This window comes from Alnus glutinosa, chromosome 5 (assembly GCF_958979055.1).
Source record: "Alnus glutinosa chromosome 5, dhAlnGlut1.1, whole genome shotgun sequence".
In the NCBI taxonomy this organism is placed as follows: domain Eukaryota; kingdom Viridiplantae; phylum Streptophyta; class Magnoliopsida; order Fagales; family Betulaceae; genus Alnus; species Alnus glutinosa.
Window position 1 is genome coordinate 30,100,342 of NC_084890.1, and position 26,724 is coordinate 30,127,065.

Below are 26,724 nucleotides of genomic sequence, written 5' to 3' on the forward strand. Positions count from 1 at the left end.
ATGGGTATAAACAACTTTATTGGTCCAATTCCATTTGAGATCTTCAATATCTCAACAATACGAGAAATTGGTATGCCTGTCAATAACCTCTCAGGCCATCTTCCATCAAATGTAGGCCTCTTTCTTCCAAATCTCGATACCTTTTATCTTGGAGTAAACAAACTGAGTGGAACAATACCAAGCTCAATCTCCAATGCTTCCAGACTCACACTACTAGATCTGGGCTTCAACTTATTCTCGGGCTTAATTCCTAAAGCACTTGGTAATTTAAGGCTCCTCCAATGGCTCGACCTAGAAAATAATAATTTGACCTTTGAATATTCCAATCCAAATTTCAACTTTTTCTCAGCTTTGTCAAATTTTGCCTATCTAACACAATTATATTTGTCACATAATCCACTTAACAGTGTCCTTCCTAGTTCCATTGGAAATCTCTCTACTTCTCTTCAATATCTTCACATGGATAATTGTAATATTGAGGGCATCATTCCTAGTGATATAAGCAATTTAAGCAACTTGGTGTCTATGTCCCTAGAGCTCAATGAATTGGCTGGACCTATTCCAACTACAGTGGAAAGACTGCATAAGCTTCAAGCTCTCTCTCTTGATAATAATAGACTAAAAGGTTCAATCCCATCTGATCTTTGTCATTTAGAGAGCTTGTTTAAGTTGTCTTTAGGTGGTAATGAGCTTTCTGGACCTATTCCTGTATGTGTAAATAACATGACTTCTCTAAGAGCTCTTCACTTAGACTCCAACCAATTAACTTCCATGATTCCCTTAAGCCTGTGGAGCCTTACATATATTTTGGAGGTTGACCTCTCATCAAATTTTCTAAGTGGCCTTTTGTCATTCGAGATTGGAAATTTGAAGGTATTGAGAGCATTAGAGCTATCAAGAAATCAACTATATGGTCATATCCCAACAACAATTGGTGGCCTCAAAGATATTGCTAATCTCTCCTTGGCAGACAATCGATTAGAAGGCTCAATTCCTGAATCTTTTGGTGAATTGGTAAGTTTGGAATTCTTGGACCTTTCCAGAAACAATTTATCCGGTGAGATTCCAAAGTCCTTAGAAGCAGTTTCACAACTCAAATATCTAAATGTCTCTTTCAATAGACTACAAGGAGAAATTCCTGTAGGAGGACCATTTGTGAACTTCTCTACTGCATCATTTATGTCAAATGATGGACTTTGTGGTGCTCCTCGACTGGATGTTCCCCCTTGTAAAGCAAAAAAGACCGCAGTAGCACATATACTAAAGTATGTATTACCAACTATTGGATTAACAATGTTTGTAGTTGCTCTTGTGTTAGTTTGGACAAGGTGCAGAAAAAGGAATATGAAAATTCCAGAGGAGGAAAACTCATTAACACTAGCCACGTGGAGAAGAATTTCCCAACAAGAACTTCTACAGGCAACAGAAGGGTTCAGTACAAGCAACCTACTTGGTAAAGGGAGCTTTGGATCAGTATACCAAGGGAGACTCTCAGATGGAATGATTGTTGCAATAAAAGTTTTTGACTTGGTAGTAGAAGGGGCTTTCAAGAGTTTTGATACAGAGTGTGGGGTACTTCGCAATATTCGTCATCGGAATCTTGTCAAAATCATCAACACTTGTAGTAACATGGACTTCAAAGCTTTTGTATTGGAATACATGCTTAATGGGAACCTAGAGAAATGGTTGTATTCTCACAACTACTGTTTGAGTATCTTACAAAGACTAAATATAATGATTGATGTCGCGTCAGCACTAGAATACCTTCATTATGGTTATTCAACACCTATTGTTCATTGTGATTTGAAGCCCAACAATATCTTATTAGATGAAGATATGGTTGCACATGTTGCTGATTTTGGCATTGCCAAACTATTAGGTGATGGGGATTCTATGATGCGCACCATGACTCTCGCTACTATTGGATATATGGCACCAGGTGATGTTTTTAGCCTACAACTAGAACTTGCATGTCTATCATGCTACTCGTGCATACACTAATAACTATAGTTTTTTGGTAGAATATTGATTTTAGCACTTTATATATTTTGAATATATAATCATTTTTCCTTGATTATTTTGTACGTACACAATTAGAGTATGGATCGGAAGGACTTGTTTCTACAAGAGGTGATGTGTATAGTTATGGTATTTTGCTAATGGAAACTTTCACAAGAAGGAAACCTACAGATGACATGTTTGCTGGAGAAATGAACTTAAAGCGTTGGGTAGAGGAATCATCATCCCTTTCAATAACTAAAGTGGTCGATGCCAACTTGTTGACAATTGAAATAGATCATGCTTCTACAGAGGATTGCATATCATCCATAATGGGGTTGGCATTGCATTGTTGTGCAGAGTTACCTGACAAGAGGATTGATGCAAAAAATATCTCAATCACGCTCAACAAGATCAAATTGAAGTTTCTAAAGGATACCGAAGGAAGCTAGTATGAGAGCATGAAGTTTGTCTATAGCTCTATAGCCATTACTTTGTTATGATAGATAATAATAGTTACATTTGTTTGGAAAAAAGAAGAAGAAGAGACATAATAATAGTAACATTTATAACTTTTTACAATAAGATCATTTGTAAATAAGTATGGAAAAGCCTGATCTCTCATATTTTCCTTCTTATTCACTTCAAACCTTGGAGGATCATTGGTTTGGCATCTTGTTGTATAGAATTTGAAACCTTGGAGGATCTTCACCCTGAGTTTTCTGTTATTTATTTGAGAAATCTAAGCATATGCTTCTGACCCAACTTGACCAAGGAGCACATACATGAAGAAAAATAATAATAAGACTACTCTTTTGCTCTTTGAATTTGGGACTTGTAAACAAACTCTGCTTCTTATGCTAACATACTCTGTTCCTTGAACATAACCAACACTCAAAGGTGTAACTAATTATGTTCTTGTAGACTTACAAGTTAATTTCGGCATATAATCATATATTTTCTAGAATCTGTACAATATATTAAAATCATTGTTTTCCATTAGAAGAAAGACTAAATCTAAAGAATGGACAATGTGGAAGTCAGCATTGAAAGGACTAAGTTTAACCTCTTCAATCCCCTCCACAACCAGAGCCGGACTCATCTAAATACCACGTGGAGCCATTACTCTAAAATTGTTTCCTTCAAATGCCATTACGAATTTGAAGTCAAGTTCTGATCAAATAGTATCACAGCCACGGCTTATACCAAAATTACTGAAAAGCGAATTTAAGTGGATTGATGGAACACCGAGGCTAAATTAGGATTACTCAATTCTTAGGCTAACCAAAGTGTTTAATGTTTAATTTTTATTTAATTTGGCCAACATTACCCACTCAAAAGTGTTAGTAATGTTGTGTTATCTGTTTTCTGTATTTTGTGTTTCGGTTGATTGTTTTTGAGTGTTTGTTTGGGAATTCTCTATGTGATGGGGTTGGGCTACGTTCGCGGGTAGCAGTTAGTTTGGATGTGTGATGGTCTATTTTGTTTTCTGAGTTCCAGTTTGTTGTTATGAACTTGCTGGAGTGTGAGTTGTATTTTTTTGTGTTTTGAAATGAAAAAGCTTATTCATCCAAAAATAAAAATACAAAGTGTTGGTCTGTGAGTGATAGACCTTAGAAGACTTATTCATAGCAACAACTTGAGCAAGTAAATTAAAAGACAATTTCAACAATATAAACTTGATTGATGCCAGGAGTTTTGGCATGGTATGCAAAGGTTTTCAAATTGGCAACATCAATGAATAGCCAGGAACCTAAGAAATGGGTCAACATGTTCGTGAGAATCTTGTAAAAGTCACCCAGCTGTCTTGAATTTAGACCATTTTGTCGGAACTGGTTTATTATTCTGACAACAGCTTTCTATATTTTCTTTAAATATTGAACATCAGGATTGACATTTGCATTGGAATATCTCCATCATCCCTATTTCTACACTGTAAATGTCTAGCTGATAAAGACATGGTTGCACAGGGGATTCTTAAGCCAAGTAATGTCTTGCTAGATGAAGACTTAGGCCCCGTTTGACAACCAAATTCAACAATGGAGTAAGTTTGTCATTGTGACACTGCGTGAACGTGAAAAGGAAATTAAAAGATAGTTCATGAAAACTATTTATTCATATCATTCATTAAAGAAAAATCAAATAGAAAACTATCTATGGAAGTGTAGCTAGCTAGGTTGCAAATCTTTAAACTTTCTTCCTCCTCTTCTTTTTTCTTTTTTTTAAAAGAAACTTTGCTTTTTAAATAATTGTTGTCATGCTCAGAAAATAAAAAAGTTTTGTTTCCATATTCCCTTCGCCAATAATATAACAGTTTTCTTTGGACTGATCAATGTTAATTTGAGATCAGGAGCTAGAAAATGAGTAGAACCACAAAACCAAGGATAAGTATTGTGATAATTAATGGCCAAGGGTATACATGGGACGACCAATGCTGTCAAGGTTTTAAGATTATTGGCTACATACAGTAGTCAGTTGGCGCCTAATGGGAGTTTTTTTGACAAGTCTTCGATCGTATTCTCACAACAATGAGTACTGAACATAGGATTGACATGGCATTGTTGGAATTTTGAATTGAGACCTCAAGTTAATTGTAACAAACAGTGAGTATTTCAATCTTAACAACAATCAAGATTAATAAATTATCAACTTTCAATTCAACCTTCACAAAAATCAATATGAAAATAGTTTTAAGGCATCCAATCCAACATCTTGAAACAAGGAAATTAATGTCTGCGATGATCAGTAGGATGAAGAGAAAGCATTGGAATTGTATCACCAAGGTGTACATGCTTTCTCTCTTGTAATTATTATTATTATTATTTTTAAACAAAAACAGTTGGGGAACATATATTGCCAAAAAAAAAAAAAAAATTGATTATGATCGAGTAGCAATATGTGGAGCGGATTGGTGCATATATTGCCACGTGGTCATTTTTCATGAAAAAGATTGAACATCACTTGGAAAATTATCTCCATCACCGCTATTTCTACACTGGTGCACGGCATTCTTAAGCACAGAAATGTGTAGAGCTAGCTAGATGAAGACATGATTGCACATGGAATATCTCCATCGATCATGGCTATTTCTTTAGCCAAGTTATTAATTAAAAAGAGAGGATCAAGGAACAATATGTCACAATACGTAATATACTATTACCTACAAAAAAAAAAATACGTAATATACTACGAATATATATATGGGCTTGATTCAAAGAGACAAATACAAAATAAATATGTAGATTCAGATCGAATTTCATCGATTAACTGACATAATTGTTTCCTTTTCCCACTCTTAGAAGCATTCAGGAAAATAAGGCGTAATGGCTATTACATTAGGAAAATAATTAACTTTTTTTTTATTATTATTATTAAAAGTAGGAGAATGTGGAATGAAATTGCCTTAGAATAGTCCATCTCAAAATCAAAGAATTTATGATGATTAGATTACCCTTAGTTAAGGGATTTAGTCACCTTAATTAAAGTGGAAATCCTTGATGATTTGATTAGCCAAAATTAAAGAATTTAGATGATTTCGAACCTTATATATCAAGAGGAAATTTTAATTTTCATGAAATAATTTTTAACAATATGTAACGTCTTTCTAATATGAAAAATAATAAACACACTTTTAATCTCACACTCTCAGAGGCACTCCATGACATATAACAGTAAAAATCACATTCAGCGCAATAATAGATGGGTAATAATGGGTCTCTTTCTTCCTCACAAGCATCACAGTAGAATTCGTCCAGCTCGCAATCCTCTTGAATCTTGATCATCTTCAACAGGAGAACTTGTCTCCTTGTAAGAATAAGGGGATGAATGTGGCATTTAATCCATGAAATTTCAGATCAAATCCGTGAGAATTTGTCTCCTTGTAAGGATAAGGGGATGAATGTGGAATTTACTTTCAATGGTATTGGGTAATGGACAACACATAAGATGGAGACTGAAATGATCGACAATGAAGACAACTGAATGCATATGATTGACAAAGGTTATTGCAGACCCTCTGTGCAATTGGAGAAGTGGTCGGATTCTCGCACCAATTTTCCATGAAAGATACATTGACACGTCGGTGACTCGATCGGGTTATCATTCCTCTTTATATATATATATAGTGATCGGAACAGACAAAATGAAGAGAAGTAAATACGTGACTTTTATTTTATTTGATGTAATTTCAGATCAAATTTCATTTGTTACCTGATAAAACTGTTTGCTTTATCCTCTACTAGAAATATCTAGTAGTCAATGACGTCAACACCCGTTCGACCCCACCCTCTTTTATACAAAATCCCATATTTTTTTTCCTTAAAATCTTTTAAGCTGCAATCTAGCTCCTTATATGTACCGGTCTCACTGCCCATACACATCTTCAGTACCTCAACCAACATTCACTACTCATAGAGAGAACTTGTTTCCTATACTCTGTTTGTGTGGCACTTTTTATGGTACAATCTTACATCGCAAGTCTAGCTTTTGCAACTGTTTCCAACATTACTACTAATCAATCTGCTCTTCTTGCATTAAAGATTCAAATTTCTCACGACTCTCACAATGTTTTAGTAGACAACTGGGGTTCACTAGCACCTCTGTTTATAGTTGGATCGGTATCACTTGTGGTTTTTGTCATAATCGAGTCACAGCCTTAAACCTTTCTTCCACGAGTCTCATAGGCACCATTCTTCCACACATAGGAAGCCTTTCATTTCTTGTTAGCTTAAACGTCAGAAACAACAGTTTTCATGGTTTTGTGCCCAACGAGTTTACTCGTTTTTACCGGTTGCGATACTTATCTTTTACATTCAATGACTTCAGCGGAGAAATCCCATCATGGATGGGACTACCATCTAAACTTCAATTTTTTTCTCTAGCTGGTAACAATTTCATAGATGGTATTAATTATATTCCACCATCTCTTTCTAACATATATATCTACATTGGAAACAATGAATCTTAGATATAACAAGCTTATCCTTAGTTAAGGGATTTAATCACCTTAATTTAAGTGGAAATCCTTGATGATTTGATTAGCGAAAATTAAGGAATTTATATCATTTCGATCTTACATATCAAAGGGAAATTTTAATTTTCATAAAATAATTTTCAACAATTCGTAGCTTTGATTGTCTTTATGAACAATCTTGAGCTTCATTCTTGGTGGAGACTGCCATACGATTGGTATATATAATTTGAATGGCATATCAGTGAAAAATTAGCCCTAATTTTTTGTTTTTTTTTTTTAAAAAAAAACAAATGCTAATTTTACTGTTACACAATAAAATATTTACGAGATATATATCGCACTATTTAATTGTATAACAGTCATATAATAATCAACTAATTAGATAACATTACTATATTAGATATTACCACACTAAAATCTTTCTTAAATCTTGGAGGTGGGAGATAATTGGATTATTATAGGAAACGGTGCATGTGAATTGTTTGACTGCCGTCACTTGGGGGAGCACTATAAACATGAATGGATGTAATAAGCACATGATGCACATCATAACAATTTTGAAGATGCTAGGCTTGGTGGAGCACTATATATGGATGTATCAATCACTGATGTAACTAAGCACATCATGACCTCGTAAAATGTGCGTGGTCTCACTATGGCATTTTCATTTGGATCTCAAAAAAGTCATTTGGAAACACATCAGTTCAGATCGACTAAATAATATATTTCAATGCTTCAAATGCAATGAGTTATTCTTTTCAAAATGTTAACGTTAGAGTACCGACCAGCCCTTTGGATTACAATCAAACTTTGAAATCATTACTTAAAATCGTGGGTGTGTATTTTAAAACATTGTTTTTTTTTTTTTTTTTTTTTTTTTGAATGGGAAAAAACGTTGTTTTAGTTCCTTCAAAAAAAAAAGAAAAAAAAAAAAGAAGTTGTTTTAGTACGTAAAATCATCAGTATTAATTCGATCACATCTAAAATCATAACCCTTCTTTTGAAAACATCAACCAATGGAAATACATCAAATATATTTTCTTTCTCTAATTGTAAATCATTTGATAAAATACTTTTTTAAAACATAATATTAACACTCAACCACAAAACCAAGGATAAGTATTGTGATAATTAATGACAAGGGTATACATGCATGGGACGACCAATGTTGTCAAGCTTTTAAGAATGGCATTTATCAAGAACCATTATTTACATGAGAAATTAAGGTAGAAAGCTAAAGAAATGAATGCGTCAACTTAATATCATTAGGCCCTTTGGAGCTACAGTAGTCGTCAGTAGGCGCCTGATGGGAGTTTTGACAAGTCTTCGATCCTATTCTCACAACAATGAGTACTAAACATAGGATTGACATATATGGCCTTGTTGGAATTTTGAAGTGAGACCTAAAGTTTTAACAAACAGTGAGTATTTCAATGAAATATCACACTGAAATCTCTCTCCCTCCCTAAACTAGCTCTTATGAAGAGAAAAATTGATATAATAATGATTGTGGAGATAAAAAAGAAAATTGTGTATGAGACACGTTGAATTATTATTATTATTTTTTTGTTTGAGTGGACACGTTGAATTTGGCCATGAGTGAAATGAAGAGATGAGAAAGAGATTGTCCGAAGAGGGTCCACAAAACTCAATCACAAGCAACATAATCCATAGATTAGGAAAAAATGTAGTACTACTTAAAGGATTGTCGTTTACTTTTCTTTTCTTTTTTCCTTTGAAATGCAATAATTACTTTTTTTCATTTTTAGGTTAAAATGCTCTATAATTTGATAGAATTCTATAATATAAAATTTGTTAAATTTAATCTTTGTATGTAAATCAAATAATTGGGATTTTATAACAATATTATTTGTCCCTTTCACCAGTACTTGAATATTTATCATCTCAAATATTTACTTTAAATGTAATAAAATAAATTTAAAGAATTCTACGTTAAAACGTAAAAAGGAGAGTTATTCTCCATATAAAATATAAAGTAGAATTTATATATATACATAACAATCACTTTAAAAAATAATAAAAATTTATTTAAAACACATACATCAAATCAATTAATATAAATAAGCGATTAAAAGTAACATTACACCTCTTCATTTGTAGAACCCACAGCATGCAACACGTGTTTGGATTTGTGGTGGCCCTCACAATATTCAGACAATCATGTTGACGAAGTCATCACGAGTGGGTTCCAATTAATCATGCCTATTTCTAGGCCATGGTGCACCGCATTCTAAAGCCAAATGAAGACTTGGTTTCACATGTCATGCCAAGCTTGTCAAACTTCATCACTATTTGGGGCTTTAATAAAAGTTTGGAAAAGTGGCCGATTCTCACACCAATTTTCCCATGTTTGAAAAAGTGATTGGATTTTCACAATAATTTTTTTAATTTTCTAATTTTCTAATGTAGCTTTTTGAGTAAACGGACAAGTTAAAATGGTGCTGGTTCATCTTTAGGCAGAACATAAAAGTTGTATACCATTTACGGTGAATCGTTGAACAAGTGAATTTGGCTTTTTTATGAGACTATAAATGTACTCCATTATTAATGAATTTTGAATTTCACTAAAGTATATTGTAGCTCTTTTGGTGCAACATTACACAATTTTTATCATTGTAATTACGATATTTTAGTGCAACGTAACACAATCTCTAGTATTATATATTGTCTTCGTACTATGGAAAGTAGGCCATCAATATGAATTGTGATTCTAATTTTTGTGCTTTCAATTATGTGGAAAAAATGCATATATATGTATATATATATATATAGTTTGGATGTGCGATGGTGTATTTTGTTTTCTGAGTTCCAATTTGGTGTTATGAACTTGCTGGAGTGTGAGTTGTATTCTTTTGTGTTTTGAAATGAAAAAGCTTATTCATCCCAAAAAAAAAAAAAAAGTGTTTGTCTGTGAGTGTTAGAACTTAGAAGACTTATTCATAGCAACAACTTGGACAAGTAACAGACAATTTCAACAAACTTGACTGATGTCAGGAGTTTTGGCATGGTATACAAAGGTTTTCAAATTGGCAACATCAATGACAAGCCAGGAACCTAAGACATGGGTCAACATGTTCGTGAGAATCTTGTAAAAATCGATTTAGTGTTCTCACAATAACTTTCTATATTTCCTTCAAAGATTGAACATCACAATTGGCATTTGCTTTGGAATATCTCCATCATCTCTATTTCTACACTATAAATGTCTAGCTGATAAAGACATGCATGGTTGAACATGGGATTCTTAAGGCAAGTAATATCTTGCTAGATGAAGACTTAGGCCCAAATCAAAGGCATTCTGAAGGCAAATATCGATACACACACATATATAAATATATGATTACCTAATTCAAGCTAGTAAACAGCATACTCCAATATGTCACATGCTTTACTTACAACATATCCAGATTCTTCATTGTCCAGATATATGATGGGATCTCCCCAAAAATCTTATAGTTTCTCAAAACCCTTAAATACATAACTGAATTGTATCACATAAAGCATCATCAAAATCGAATATATATTTGACAATGTAAGCACCAAACATACAATCTTACTACGCCAGACATGTTTATCAACTTAGGAAAATCCTGATTTGGCCCATCTATATCACTAATCCTGGCCTCCTGTTTCAAAGATGCCACATGAGCCAAAACTGTTGATTGAATATACCAAAAAATCAAGTTGCATCCTATCAAGCAACTGGATGAATGCAAGAAGGTCTTTTATTCACAACTCTTGTAAATTACTCAGAAGAGATATATTTGGTGGGATGGGTCCCTCCAGTTCACTTGCATGCATTTCTCTTCAAGAATTCAAATTTGAATGAGAATAACTATTAGAAAATATACATAAAAAAAATAAAGGCTTGTCTGCTATGGAGACTCAAAAAAAACTTGAGATCTCTTGAAAAAAAAAACAAGGATCTTACAATCTTGTCAGTTGCTTCCAATTCTGTATGAAATCAGGTATTGTTCCTCTGAAGTTGTTATCATTTATCCTACTGCATTGTGCAATAAATTGATGTTCATCAGCAATATGTTTATATTTATGCTTTAAAGGAGGGGTGAATTATGTCAACAGAAGCATATATAATAAATTCTCACAAATCTGTTAGATCTCCCAGCATGGCAAAAGTCTTCGGCAAGTTTCCTGTCAAATTATTGGAGGTTAGCATCCTGCAATAACAATGTTGCAGCATTGAACCAACGAAATCTATAAAAAATGTGTTAGCAAGAAAAAGATTTATAACCTACCAAAATGAAGAGATGAGATGTCTTACAAAGTCTGTAAATTGGTCAAATTGCCAAGCTCAAGAGGAAGAATGCCAAAGAATTGGTTTGCTTCAAGGCTTCTGTTTGAAAAAAGAAAAAGAAAAAGAAAAGGAATATTGAGATTACTAAAAGAGCATAATAGAAACTCATTAAACCAATCCAAGAAATCACTATGGAGTGCAGGGGTATCAAAACGACCATATAACAATTAAAAAACACGGAAAGTTTCAGAAGTTTGAGATCATAGCAATACACTTAACAAGAAAACTAGAATCTTTCTACTTTATTTTTATTTTACAACTCAAGCCCACTCATGAAGACTTCAAACCAAAGTTCAAAACGTACAGGTATGTGAGACTAGTAATATTTTCCAATTTCTTTGGAATCTCCCCTGATAAGCGATTCTCAAGAACAGAGCCGCACATTACTTGCTGGTTAATTTAAGAGAAAAACAGCTAAATCAAAACTTAATCAATATAAAATAGAAAAGCTCACATAGAAGTTAATCGCATTGAAGCCCATTCCAGTGGTATTGTCCCATTGAGATAGTTGTAAGCGAAATCACTACAATGAGAGGACAACCGGTGTAAATTGGAAATGCTGAAAAAATAGTCTTTATTAAATTCTAGTGAATTGTGTTGGACATTAGTGCTGTAAAATATTACCATCAAACTTGAAATTGAAGCATTTCAAAAAGATCTTACATTTCTCGAAGGTAAGGAAGCTTCACCAGTTGAGGCGGAAGCATGCCAGGAAGACTATAGAACTTGAGCACTCTATATAATAAATGAGTTATTAGATAATGAGTATAGGTAACGCCTATCATGAGAATTAGTAGATCAATCATGACATGCTGTTAGCATTTTACAATATATTACATATGTCATGGATGTTAAAAAGGCAGCTTTTGAAAATAATGTTTGGTGGCCTTCATTACGATGTATAGTCAACAAAAATTTTCACTAACCTGACAAACAAAATAACACTAAACATATATAGATTCGTAGATGAAGGCTTAGATGAGTTAACTTAAATTAATTAATAAAAAAATTATATTTTTTGACAATCATACGAAGATGTAAAATCATGCATAAGATGGAAGATTTGACATAAAAATAGTTAGTAACAAGATGAGGGAACTGTGCATCTTTACGACATGACAAACAATATTGTTGCAATCACAACCAATGCTGCTCTCAGAATTTCTTGGTGGCTCTAGTGTCATCCCAACCATTTCAAGTTGGCAAGAATTACCATCAAATTTCTAATATGTTGAGCCCATGGTACTAGGTATTTGTTGGAGTGCATCAACTATAAAACATCCCAATCAATAAACATCACATGTCAAATCAGCTTTGTACAAAAAGAAATGGCAATCCAACTTCATTGCAATAGTTATCTGCACTTGAACAATATCATTTTTATTGCCTAAATTCAGATTTAAATACCCAAGAAATTTTTGATCATTTTTATAATTCTCAATCACATGACCTTGAAGCTTGAAGCAAAAAAAGTATAAATGAAGAAATCGGTTTAATTATCCAATTTACTTCCATATTTGTGAAGGAAAATATGAAAATTAACAACTTAATATGACATTCGACAATTCAATTAATGCATTAAAGAAAAGGAAACAGGAAAACAATTAGTTTTACTAGAATTATGTGAATTTAGACTATAAACATGTGAGAATCAAACTAATTAGAACTTAGCCCATCTAATTAGAGAGCGCCAGAAAATCATGCACTAGTGAAGCACCATAATCATAAATTTCAATGGGGAAACCCCCAATTTTCTGTTTGGTCACCATATAATTCAATGAAAAAAAAAAAGGGAAAAAGAAAAAGATCAATGCATAGTACTTTCATATCTTACTATGAAAAATGATAAGCTAAGCCCAACTAGTCCAAACAAATGGGTGACACCCAGTTTGACTAACTTTCCAAGATTCAAACTTTTCCTTTCTTTCCCCTATATGCCAACTACAACGGAAGAGCAACCTTGGGGTACCACTGCCTTTGCGAATCTCCGCAACCTGAAGCAACTCAATGCAAAGTTACTTCTGAGGGAACTTCAGTACATGATTTGGAAACAAAGTTGGCTCAAACTATCTTGGTTTTGCAAAAGCTGTACCTACGGGAATCAACCAATGTGTGTAGTTGACATTTGACACCATAAAGTCTATAATCCCACCACCCAGGTGTGAAAATGGATGAAACTAAGTACTCATATGCCAGGATATGCTGTGAAAACTTTTATGCCAGGAAATTATATATTTTCGGAAGGTGGGAAAAAATCTGTGAAAAAAATTGCTTCTTTTTCAAACTTAGGTTTATCAGTTTATGGTTATTGGTTAAACACACAGTACTCTCGATAGTTTTCTTCTCAAACCCTCTCTGCCTCTCACGATTAGTTCGATCAGTTTTCTTCTCAAACTCTCTCTGCCTCTCACGATCAGATTCTTCTGGTGTCCAAGTTTTGTTGCTCTATCGCTCTCTCTCACAAAACATCTCCGGGAAAACGCCACTCCACCGCCGTTGATCGACACCGACTGCCCGCTCAGCCCACCAGCTCGCCTCCCTCTAATCATTTGGTGTGTTTTTATATTTTCACTCTTCCTGGTCCATTGATTCATGTTTTTTTTCTTTTAGTGAATGTGGTCGATTTCAATTTATGGTTTGAATTTGTTGAGTGAATGTAGTGGATTGGATTATTTAAAATAATTGTTGGAGGCTCATATGTGAAAAACCCTAAATTTTCGTTTGGATTGGGTTCATTAAAGGTTCAATATTTGTTGGGAAATTAGTTAAAGGTTCAATATTTGTCGGAAAATTTGGGTTTTTGTTATTTGGAGTTTGTTTGTTTTGTGTTCTTTCTTGGGCATTCTGTTTAACACACGAAAGGCTAAGAGCTTTCCCATTGAAATTGTGTAATTTATTAACATTTGTGTGTGTGTGTGTGTATGGCTTTTCTTTTTCTGTTTAAGTCGATTTTGGTCTTTTCCCTATTCTTTTGGATTGCTCTGAGTAAGTCATTCACTTTGATACTGCACAAAGAGTTGAACAGAAAGGCTATTTGACTAGAACAGCAGACAGAAAATGTAACAGTGCAGATTTCTTCGGTGCTTGAGGGAATCACACAGTAAATCATGAAATATGTCCTAGATGTCAGAATCATTGTATCTGAAACCCAACTCTTTCACTTATTATCTTGCAATAGATTTCACACTGAATTGGATCATTCTTAACACACCTAATAGAATCTTGGCTGTCAGCCTCATAGGAGCTCAAATTCTGTCTCACTGATGCATCTAGTGTGCATCTATAGTTTGCTAATTGGAATCATTTTTTAGAGGAATTTCCTTTTTTCATCATTTTCTCAATTGAACCAAGTATTGTGGTAATTTTTCTAGTTGTAAGTCTGTAACTTGGTTACCAGTAAGTCGAATTCTCTCCAATTTAAAGTGTTCCATCTGGTACTGGTTCTTTGTTTGAATCAAGGAACCAGTACCAGATGGTATTGCAGCAGTTGTATGGCATTTTTCCAATTGAATGTGTAATAGTAGTAGTGGTATTGCAGCAGTGCATAGGTGGTTTCTAGGTGTATGCCTCACCATCCAGTTCTTTATCAAAGGTGTGGCCTGTGCCTAGAACCTTTTTTTTTTTTTTCTTTTTTCTTTTTTCTTTTTTATCAAACTTGTCTATAGCTCTTTCATGTTTGTGTTTTTGAAATAATATAACAGTCTTGGGACTCCCCTTGGAGGATCATTGGTTTGGCATCTTGTCTATAGCTGTTTCATCAAGCTAGTATGTTTTCTCTTCTGACCCAACTTGACCAATTAGCACATCCATGAAGAAAGAAAAAAAAAACAAGAGTACTCTTTTGCTCTTTGAATTTGGGACTTGTAATTACTAACTCTGCTTCTTACGATGACATACTCTGTTCCTTGAACACAACCAACACTCAAAGATGTAACTAATTATGTTCTTGTAGACTTACAAATAATAGTCCCCTTTGAAGTTCATAGATTGAGTTACAAGTTAATTTCAGCATATAATCGTATATTTTCTAGAATCTTTACAATATATTAAAATCATTATTTTCCATTAGAGGAAAGATGAATTTTCTACTAAATCTAAAGGATGGACAATGTGGAAGTCAGCATTCAGTCATTTTAGCAAATGAGAATTGAAAGGACTAAGTTCTAACCTCTTCAATACCCCTGATTATCTAAGCCAGAGCCGGACTCATAAAAGTTATATCTGAAGCTCATCTAAATACCATGTGGAGTCATTACTCTAAAATTGTTTCCTTCAAATGCCAATACGAATTTGAAGTCAAGTTCTGATCAAACCGTATCACAACTACGTACGGCTTATACCAAAACTACTGAAAATCCAGTTTCAATGGATCGATGAAATTCCGCAGCTAAATTAGGATTTAGCCAATTCTTAGGCCAACCAAAGTCTTTAATGTTTAATTTTTATTTATTTTTAGCAACATCACGAAAAAAGTGTTAATCCGTGAGTGATAAAAGACTTTAGTTTGTAGCAACAACTTAAGCAAGTAACAAGCAATTTCAATAAAACCAACACGATTGATGTTGAGAGTTTTGGCATGGTAAGACATGCGTCAACATCCTCATCAAATTGGCAACATCAATGACCGACCACCAAGAAGTTTCATAGTAGAAATCTAAGACATGTGTCAACATCATCGTGAGAATCTGGTAAAAATCACCAATAGTTGATCCTTACCAATAAGGTGTGCATGCGTGGAGATATTAATCGTCCGCATTAGTTATCCATTATCTACTATTCGCTATCTGCACATGCAGATGAGGATAGCAGTTTTAGGATATGCAGATACAGCTATTAACCGCATCCGCATACCTTTTATATATAATATAATTTTGTAAATTTATACATATTATATTTAATAAATTCATCAAAACGACGTCGTTTTGGATTAGGTATTAGTTATGTTTACATTAGTTTGATAGATTGTGTTGCTTTCTTGTATAACACTTAGGAAAAAAAAAACAAAAATAATGTGAAATTAGTATATTTTCAAAAGATTAGGGATTAAAAAAATTTAAACAAGTCTAAAACACTAAAAAATTGCCTAAATTATTTTCAAAATCGTTTAAAATAGACCATAATACAGACCTAAATAAGGACCAAAAGACTAAAATAGGTCCAAAAGACCTATTACCTAATATGCAGACAGGAGAGAGTAACCGCAATAACCGTGTGATTACTATTACTAAACATATGGTGTGCATGTAGTTGCAGATATTTAAAAGTGATTTTCGCATTTTATGGATGTAGACATGGTAAATAATTAGATCCATATGTACACCCTTACTCACAAGTCATGAATTTAGACCTTTGGTGCAAGACTACAATGGCTATGTTGGAGGTAGGTAGTAATGTAGTATTCCATCAACAACTTTCTAGATTTCCTTCAAAGATTGAACATCACGATTGACATTGCAAACGATTTCTCGACGTGTCCCATAATTTATTTATTATTTATTATTATTTTCTTTTTATGACTGGAAACCTCTTAGGTAAGGTGTGACGTCCTACATCACTTGAGTATAGGAATGAAATTGTGCTTATATGTATATAGAGACGGGGGCGGGGGCTGGCAGGGGCCATGCCCCCCCGCCCCAATTTCCTTAAAAAGAAAATAATAATAAAATTCTAAGGTTAAAAAAAAAAATCTAAAAAAAAAAAAGGCTAAAAAACTAAAAATTTAGCCTATTGGCCCTTATTAATAAATTTTTTTTTTTTGCCACTGGCCTCTGCCCATAAGAACTTTTGGCTCCATCCCTATATGTATATTCACATCTTTCTTAATACAACGCGTTTTAAAATCGTGATAACCATGGACCTATCAAAAATGGACAATATTGTGTCGTTGGGGTGGGTCGTTAAATAGGATCACCTCGTATACTCACTCTTGTTAAGCAAACACAGGACCCATACCTCACACCCCTTTCAGCATGAACCGGTTGAGTAGCGAGTCTCGCCTAGAAGACTAGCCCCAAGAGGCAATTTACACTCTTGTCGGTTTTAAACTTAAGACCAGGATGAGCACTCAAAGTCTTTGGCTTCCACCAACTGAACCAATCCCTTGGGTTAAGGTGTCTCATAATATTCTTAATGAAGGTCCTTTGAAATACTTGACAGTTCAATCTTCATGGGGGAACGACGGAATGTGTGGTGCAGCTCTTCTTCAAATCCTTCCATCCATCCCACAGTGATAGAAGACTATAATTCGTAGCAAAGGTCTTCAAATTGATTGATGCTGGGAGTTTTGGCATAGTATACAGAGGCCTTGAAATTGGCAACATCAATGAGGGACCAACCAGTAGTTTCGTACCAGAAACCTACGAAACCTAAGACATGCGTTAATATCGTGGTGAGAATCTTGTAAAAATCACCACAAGTTGATCCTCACTAGTCCTGAATTTAGACCTTTGGCGCCAGAGTACAATGGCAGAGACACAGTCAGAGATGGGATGTATTCTCACAACAGCTTTCTAGATTTTCTTGAAGGATTGAACATCTCCATTGACATTGCATTGGAACATCTCCATCTTGGCAATTAATTTCTACACCGTAAATGTCTAGCTTGATAAAGACATGGTTGGACATGGAATATCTTCATCGTGTCTTTTACTACACACTCTGGGGCACGGCATCCTTAAGCCAAGTAATGTCTTGTTAGATGAAGACTTGGTTGCACATGTTGGTGATAATGACAATTGACAAGGATATACATGGGAATCATGGGACGAATGGACGATCGACCAATATTGCTGTCAAGGTTTTAAGATTATCAATATCAATATCAAGGACCACTAAGAAGTTTCAAAGTAGAAATTAATGCGTGAACTTTGTCATGACAATCTTGTCCTGATTTTAGACCCTTTGGAGGTTTTGACAGGTCTTCGATCGTATTCTCACAACAATTTGTGAAGTAAATGACCGAACATAGGATTGACATGGCATTGTTGGAATTTCGAATTGAGACCTCAAGTTGTAACAAATAGTGAAATTTCAATCTTAACAACAATGAAGATTAACAAAGTTATTAACTTGTCAATTCAACCACCACAAAAATCAATTTCAAAATAAAGAAAGCTGTAAAGGATATTAGGACAGATATTTTGGTAACAAAATTTAAAACCTTTTTGAATGAAGAGTTCTTAAAGAAGTAAAATCATTCCGAGATCCACAAGAAGACATATGTGTTATAGATTGATATCTAAAATCATTCTCTTCTGTTTTTAAAATGTATATATTTATACAAAAATGATGGAAGATTGATATCTAAAAGCAGAGTCTAGACAAAAGGAGCTCCTTTCATGTCCAAAAAAAAAAAAAAGATTATGAGTATCAATAGGTGGAGAGGTTTTGTGCATATGTTGCCACGAGGTTAATTTAAGAGTTTTAAAAGACGTTAAATCATTGTGAAACAGTTAGATATTACAAAATTAAAGCTTCTCCATAAAATGACTTTACTTCGTTTCACTTTTTTTTTTCTTTTAAAAAAAAAATACAAAAAAAAAAAGAGGAAAAACAAACCAATGGCTCTCACTTCCACAATGACCTCGGAGAGGGCAAAAAGGAACCAAAAAAACGATTAAATTCAACCTGACAGCCCAACGTCTTCGTCCCCTTTCCTTCCTAAACTCGCCCTTCGTCTTGATACTGCTTCAAATAAATGATTCGTTAATATTTAGACCTTCAGAAAACTAGTGCAAGAATACAATTAATGTAGTAGTATTTCCTTCAAAGATTAATTGAACATCACCATTGAAATTGCATTAGAATATCTCCATCACCACTATTTCTACACTATCGTGCACGGCATTCTTAAGCATAGAAATGTGTATAGCTAGATGAAGACATGGTTGCACATGGAATTTCTCCATCGATCATGCCTATTTCTACAACCCCGGAGCGCACATCATTCTTAAGCCAAGCCAATGCGCGTTCTGTTTCTTTCAGTGTTTCGTATTTTTTGGTGTTTTGTGCTACCGAAAATATTTTCTGTTTGACAAAAAACCTTTTTTAGTTTTGCAAAATGATTTTAAATTTCGTAATCGAGTTTCAATTTCTCCTTCCCAAATAGCCATACCACTCCCGGGCCACCGCCGACTTGGCTCATGGCCACCCCTGAGCCAACACCAGATCACCACAAGGCCAACGCCAAACCACCCCAAGGCCACATCTAACCTAGCACCGGGCGTTAGACTACCACTAAGCCATCCTCAGATCACCATCAAACCACTATCAGCCATTGACAAGCCTCTGTCAGATCATGCCGGAAGCATGATTTTTTATTTTTTATTTTTTATATTAATATTTTTATGTTGTGAATACAAATTGATTTTCATAGATTAATATGATTGAATGAAAATATAAAAAATATTTGTGAGTTTCATAGATTAATAAGTAATTTACTTGATTCAAAGAGAAAAAGAAAATAAATATGTAATTTTTGTTATGATATGTAATTTCAGATCGTATTTTCTTGATTAACTAACATAATTGTTTACTTTACTCTCTATTAGAAGCATGTAAGGTTACGTTTGGTACGCAAAATGTCTATTCCATTAAAAAAATGAATAGGTTTTATTGAAAATAAAAGAATGTATAATGAAATAACGTTGGAATATTCATTCTCATTGCTCACGAGGGAATTAATGACTATTCTTCCCTTAATTTGGGAATGATTATTCTCTCATAGGCAATAGGAATAGCTAGTGTTTGATACTTATCATTTACTCTAATAACAAGACTATTATATTATATCTTCTTCAATTTTTAATAAAAATTATTCATTTTTTTAATAAAATAATCATTCCGCATACCAACCTAACCTTATAAGTATTTCGCTTTTGACAAAAGGTTGCTCAAAATATCTGGACTAATTAACTGGAAAAATATTTTACCCTATTGAATATTCCGATCGAGCTAGGCTCACCAAAAATTAATAAAGAGATAGAGTCAAGTTTCAATATCACTTCAAGAAAAAAAGAATATTTCTAAAACGCAGCTTCATTTTTGATGATAATTAAAACGTGTGTTGGGTGGATATGATGCATGTTGTTGGTTTAATATTATCATTCATTTATAAACGTGAAAAATAAATTACAAGGAAAAAGGAATTATAAAAGGTAGTTGATGAAAATTATTTATTTCATTAGATTTTATTAAAAAAAAAAAAACATGTTTAAAACTATTTATGATAATATATCGAAAAAAACGTAGTGTACTTGTACATCTTTCAACGTTTTCGTTTCCTTTTTTAGACTTTTTCTTTTCTTTTTCGGTGCACGAATTTTTTTACTTCCCCTTTAAAATAGTTTTCCCATGCAGTCAGAAAAGAAAAAAAAAAAGAAAAAAAAAAAAAAAAGGTTTAAGGAACATTTTTCTTATGACTGAATTTTTGAGATGAACAAAAATTGGGTAGCCGAGGATAAGTATGATCACAAAACACTACTTTTCCATGATATTTTTTTTTTTTTTTTTTTTTTTTTTTTTTTTTTGCTTTTACTTTTCTTTCTCTAATACGAGTCAATGACATCAACGCCCAAACCGCCCCACCATCTTTTTACCAAAGCACATACTTGTTTTTCTTTGAATTTTTTGATGCTGCAATCTCCTTATATATCAGTCTAGCTCACTGGAGCCCGCACTAATCCCCAATACCTTAACCAACATACACTGCTCATGGAGAGAACTTGTATTCCATTCCACCCTTGTTTGGCACTTCTCATGGTACAATTTTACATGATAAGCCTAGTTATTGCATCTGTTTCCAGTATTTTCACAGATCAATCTGCTCTTCTTGCCTTAAAGGCTCAAATTTCTTATGACCCTCACAATATTCAGAAAAACAATTGGTCCACTGACACCTTTGTTTGTAGTTGGATCGGTATTACTTGTGATTTCCGTCATCATCGGGTTACAGCCTTGAACCTTTCATACATGGGTCTCGTAGGCACCATTCCTCCACACATGGGGAACCTTTCATTTCTTGTTAGCTTAAGCCTCAAAAACAATAGTTTTCATGTCTATGTGCCCAATGAGTTGGCTCGCCTTTACCGATTGCAGTACTTATCTTTTGAATTCAATGATTTCAGCGGAGAAATCCCATCATGGATGGGGCTCTTGTCCAAACTTCAATTTTTGTCTTTAAATGGTAACTCTTTCACAGGTCATATTCCGCTATCTCTATCTAACATATCTTCATTGGAAATATTAAATCTCGGATATAACAAGCTTTCAGGCTCCATTCCATCCTCCATCTTCAACATGTACAATTTGCAAGGAATTGATCTCAGGGATAACATACTTTCTGGTCCGATGCCCTCCATTATTTCCAACATGTCGTCACTGCAAGTCATTAACCTAGGAGGTAATAAGCTTTCCGGTCCACTCCCTATGGATATGTTTGATCATCTTCCCAACTTGCAACAGCTTCGAGCATCTTATAATCAATTTTATGGCCAACTTCCATTCACTTTGTTCAAATGCAAACAACTGCAATATTTATCATTGGCGAAGAATGATTTCAACGGAAGTGTACCTTTTGAAATTGGGAACTTAAATATGCTCGTAGAGTTATACCTTGATAACAACAACTTTGGAGGTATGTTTTGTCATGATTTAATTTATTTATTATATGAATGACATATTTTCCTTTTTGTTTTATTGCCCCCGATGGGGTGCCTTTCAATTGAAAATACGAAATAATTATGCTCACAGAGTTGGTAACTACCGTTCTTCATGGAAATTGTAATATCTCATTAGTCTAGACTTTGGTGCATGTAGCAATTTTTCTTTTTCCAAATGATGGGAAAGGTGAAAATCAATTATTTAAAATAAAAAAGAAACAGAAAGTATAGGCGATAGTCAATTAATACTAGATGCGAGATTCAGTTACTGAACATCTTAAATTGAACCGATGGAATTATTGATTGATTTTGATCGAGTAGTGGATTATCGATCGAGTGCAAGTTGTATACCTTCTTCTTCTTCTTTCTTTTTTTTTTTTTTTTTTTTTTTTTTGCATATTTCTTAAATTCATCTCTTCCATTCTCATTTGAACTTTGTTTGATAATAAGAAATTTTATTTTTCTTGAATCTGGATTCGAAATTATTGGGTAACTTGGACTTCTCTCATTAATGAGTTGAATAGTGACAGTAACGTGAAATTGATTTTCACGTGAATGAGTTTTATACTTGGAGTATAGAATGGTAAAATATGAAAGGGGAAAAAAAAAAGGAAAAATTTTCATTTATAACTCTTGATCTTTTATCATTTTTTAAAAAAAATGTATTCCGGCCAATTTATAAAAGTGTCAATGTAGAGTATCAATCTTTCAATTTCAACCTTCCGTTGAAATTTTTCGTTAAATCCTATCAAAAATTTTAGAATACCTATGTGTTTATTTTTTTATTTTTTATTTTTTAAAAAAAAATAAAAATTTTCAAAGATTTAGGAATGTGTATTTTTGCAAATTCTGTTAAATTTTAACCAATATCTAAATTCTAACAATTTTTTTCTTTTTCTTTTTTTTTTTTTCAAAAAAAATGATAGATATTTTATAAAATTTGACAGGATTTAACGAAAAATTGTAACTGAGGGTTGAAATTGAAAGAAAAAAAATTTGAAAGATGGATACCCTAAATTGATACATTTTAAAGTTTGGATATCTTTTTTCAAAAATGATGAAAGATTAGGAATTATAGGTTAAATTCTTCCAAAAAAACAAAAAAAAAAAAAAAATCGGTGAAACTTCAGTAACCCGGCCCTTTCCTAGATAGGTATTAGGTGCAAAAACAGAGAGTTTGAACAGACTTGGAAGCTTAATTCCAACCTGAATATCATTTGCTATATATAGAGAATTACAAGATGTGCTAATGATGGTAAGTTACAATGTGATGAACGTCCTGTACAGCTAGACAAGAACACTAAAGGAAAGAAAACCAATAGTTAACAAGGGAAGAAAAATAGAATAGGATAGACAATAATTTAGTAGGCTACATAAGGAATTATGTAGCCGTTTGGGAAGATGCTGTTGATATTCTGTGATAGCTGTTGGGGAGATTCTGTTGACATCCCGTGATGTGGGGGATCCACAGGGGCACATGAATGTGATTAGGACCAATTAGTCTTCATTGCGCAATCCTTGGGATAGTGTTCTGCACGGTAGGTTCTTGTATGGTATGATTTGTAGTGTCATGCAAGGAAAGGCCAAGCAAGGCATGTTTTGCAGAATCATGCAAGTCATGATTTGCTGAATCATGCAGGGCAGATTTATCTACTGTCTTAACAGCCCCCCACAAGCTGATGGGCGGGGCGACGATCATCAGCTTGTCACGTAACAAGAGGAACCGGGCGGATGTCAGCCCTTTGGTGAAGATGTCGGCAAGCTGGTCATGAGTGGAGAGGTAGCTAATGGAGATATCCTTATGAAGAACCTTCTCCCGAATAAAGTGATAGTCCACTTTGACATGCTTGGTGCGGGCATGATAGATGGGATTAGAGGCTAGTGCAATAGCACCCATGTTATCACACCAAATGTGTGGAGGAGCTTGAAGAGGAACCTGGAGCTCTCTGAAAAGCATCCGTAGCCAGTAAAGTTCAGCAGTGGTGACGGCCAAGGAACGGTATTTAGCTTCGGTACTGGAGCGGGAAACTACTGGCTGTTTCTTTGCATGCCAGGAAATGAGGCTAGAGCCGAGGAAAATGCCATAGCCACCAGTAGACATGCGGTCAGCAGGGTCCCCTGCCCAATCTGAGTCACAGAAGGCATGTAGGCGTATGGGACCTTTGGTGAAGAGGAGTCCAAAATCAGGGGTACCCTTCAAGTAGCGAAGCACCCGCTTGGCGGCGCTCATGTGGGCAGTCGTGGGACAATGGAGGAATTGACAAAGATGATTGATAGTGAAGGCAATGTCTGGCCTAGTGAGGGTGCAATACTGGAGGGCACCAATAATGTGTCGATATAATGAAGGATCAGGGAGAGGATCTCCATCGGAGGCAGTGAGTCTTTTGCCGGATGTACATGGGGCTGAGTATGGCTTTGCTCCCACCATGTTGAGACGATGTAGCAAGTCTACTATGTACTTGGATTGACTGAGGTGTAGTTGGTGACTGTCCCTGTGCACATGAACTCCTAGGAAATAGGAAAGGGTGCCGAGATCCTTGAGCTTGAACTTTGCTTGCAAACTAGAAATTAAATCGTTAATAACATGCAAGTTATTGCCTGTGACAATGATGTCGTCAACGTAAACTAAAAGAAATAGATGAATGGAATTTTTGTGAAGTAAAAATAGAGATGTGTCAACCTTTGATCCTACAAACCCCCTGTCAAGAAGTGCCTCGGACAGTCGGTGAAACCAGGCTCGAGGGGCTTGTTTGAGGCCATAAAGCGACTTACCGAGCTTACATACATGATTTTGAAATTTGAGATGAACGAACCCTTGTGGTTGTTCCATGAAGACCTCTTCGGTAAGAACTCCATGCAGAAATGCATTGGAGACGTCAAGCTGCTTAAGTGGCCAGTTGAAGTTAAGAGCAAGGGCTAGGATTAATCGGACAGTGGCAGGTTTGATTACGGGGCTAAAGGTCTCATGATAATCGATGCCATCACGCTGTTGAAAGCCCTTAGCAACGAGGCGGGCTTTGTACCTGTCGATGGTCCCATCAGGTTTTTGCTTAAGTTTATAGACCTATTTGCTTCTGATGATGTTGTGGTGAGGGGGTCTTGGAAAAAGAGTCCAAGTTTGATTATCTAAGAGGGTTTGGTATTCATCATTCATGGCTGCAAGCCAATGGGGGTTGGATGCTGCTTGATGGTAGGTTTTTGGCTCACGAGGAAGGGAAGTGGCAAGGAAGGACCTGAGAGGATGTTTTGTGGAAGAATAAAGTTGGAAGCCAGGGAATGTTTTGGGTTTCAGATTGCCAGTCTGGGAGCGAGTCACCTTGCGATCAGAGGCTACTGGCTGCATGTCTTGGGTGATCTCAGGAATAATGAGTGCTGAAGTCGGAACTGCAGCTGGAGAGGTCAATGGAAGGTCCTGCTGTGCGGGGCTCTCTACAGATGGTGAAGGAGGCTTGGGCTCCTGCTGTGGGAAACTGACTTCTGGTGGAGAGGAAGGTTCGGTCTTTAATTGGGAGGAGGAACTGATGTCTACAAGTTTCAATGGAGGTGTGATAGTCTCAGTATGGAGAGAAGGTGTCCCTGCATTGTTAGTGAAGAAAATGGTGTGGTTGGTGTGTGAGGTGTGATCATAGAATTAATAGAGAAAAAGTGAGATGGCAGTAGCATACTACCTGAAGAAGGAGAGAGAGCCTGCGAAGGGGGCAGTGTGGTAGGGGCCTTAGCTTGGGCAGGAAAGAGATTCTCATCAAAGACAACGTGTCTTGAGAGATAGACTCTTGAGGTGATGGGATCCATGCACCTATAACCTTTGTGATTAGAGCTATAACTGAGGAAAATGCACTGTTTGCTCCGAAATTCTAACTTGTGCTTATTATAAGGTCGTAGGAGCGGGTAACATGCACAATCGAAGACTCTTAAGTCAGAGTAAATAGGTTCAGATTTGAAAAGATTAGTAAAGAGGGTACAATTTTGCAAAGTGTATGAAGGCATCCGGTTGATAAGGTGAACTGCTGTGAGGCAAGCCTCTACCCAATATTTGGGAGGTAAATGGGATTGTGCAAGGAGGGCTAGACCTGTCTCAATGACATGTCTATGCTTCCTTTCAGCAACCCCATTTTGTTGGGATGAATGGGGGCATGTGACCCTATGTAAAATTCCATGTGAAGAGAGAAACCTTTTAAAAGGATGGGAGGTGTATTCTCCACCCCCATCAGTTTGTAGTTGTTTGATTTTGCAAGATAAAAGATTTTCCATGAGACATTTAAATTTAATGAAACAGTCAAGCATATCAGATTTTTGTTTGAGAGGAAATAGCCAAGAGTAACACGAAAAATCGTCAACAAAAATTGCATAATACTTGCATCCACTTATTGAAAACACAGGAGAGGTCCATATGTCACTGTGAACAAGTTCTAAGGGACACTGAGTAGTAGTTTGTGAGTGAGGAAAGGGTAATTGCCTACTCTTAGCAAGTTGGCATTCAATACAAATAGTTTCTGCCTTAGAGGGTGTTACAGGGAGTTGGTTGGATTTTATTATTTGCTGAAATGTGCGGAAATGTGGATGTCCTAGACGTCTATGCCAAGTAGAGGAAGAGGTCTTTGCTCCCAAGAAAGCAGTGAGCCTATGGAGCTTATTCTTGGAAAAAATTTTCAGGTTCACTGGGTAAAGACCACCTTCACTGGGCCCTTGCAGGAGAATCTCCCTGGTTAGGTTGTCCTTCACAAGAAAATAAGAATCTGTTAGTTTAAAAAAGCAACTGT

The 26,724-nt window shown here is 35.0% G+C and overlaps 2 protein-coding genes across 2 annotated transcripts; both read left to right on the forward strand.

The window, feature by feature from the left end:
• LOC133869242 (receptor kinase-like protein Xa21) lies at positions 1–2,476 on the forward strand. The gene is made up of 2 exons (XM_062306198.1): positions 1–1,939; positions 2,098–2,476. The coding sequence occupies exons 1-2, from the start codon at positions 1–3 to the stop codon at positions 2,448–2,450; spliced, it is 2,292 nt and encodes a 763-aa protein (XP_062162182.1). The 3' UTR covers positions 2,451–2,476.
• Positions 2,477–21,077: 18,601 nt separating this feature from the next.
• On the forward strand, positions 21,078–23,465 carry LOC133869243 (putative receptor-like protein kinase At3g47110). The gene is made up of 2 exons (XM_062306199.1): positions 21,078–21,939; positions 23,389–23,465. Exons 1-2 carry the CDS (start codon positions 21,078–21,080, stop codon positions 23,463–23,465), a joined length of 939 nt encoding a protein of 312 aa, XP_062162183.1.
• The last annotated feature ends 3,259 nt before the right edge of the window (positions 23,466–26,724 follow it).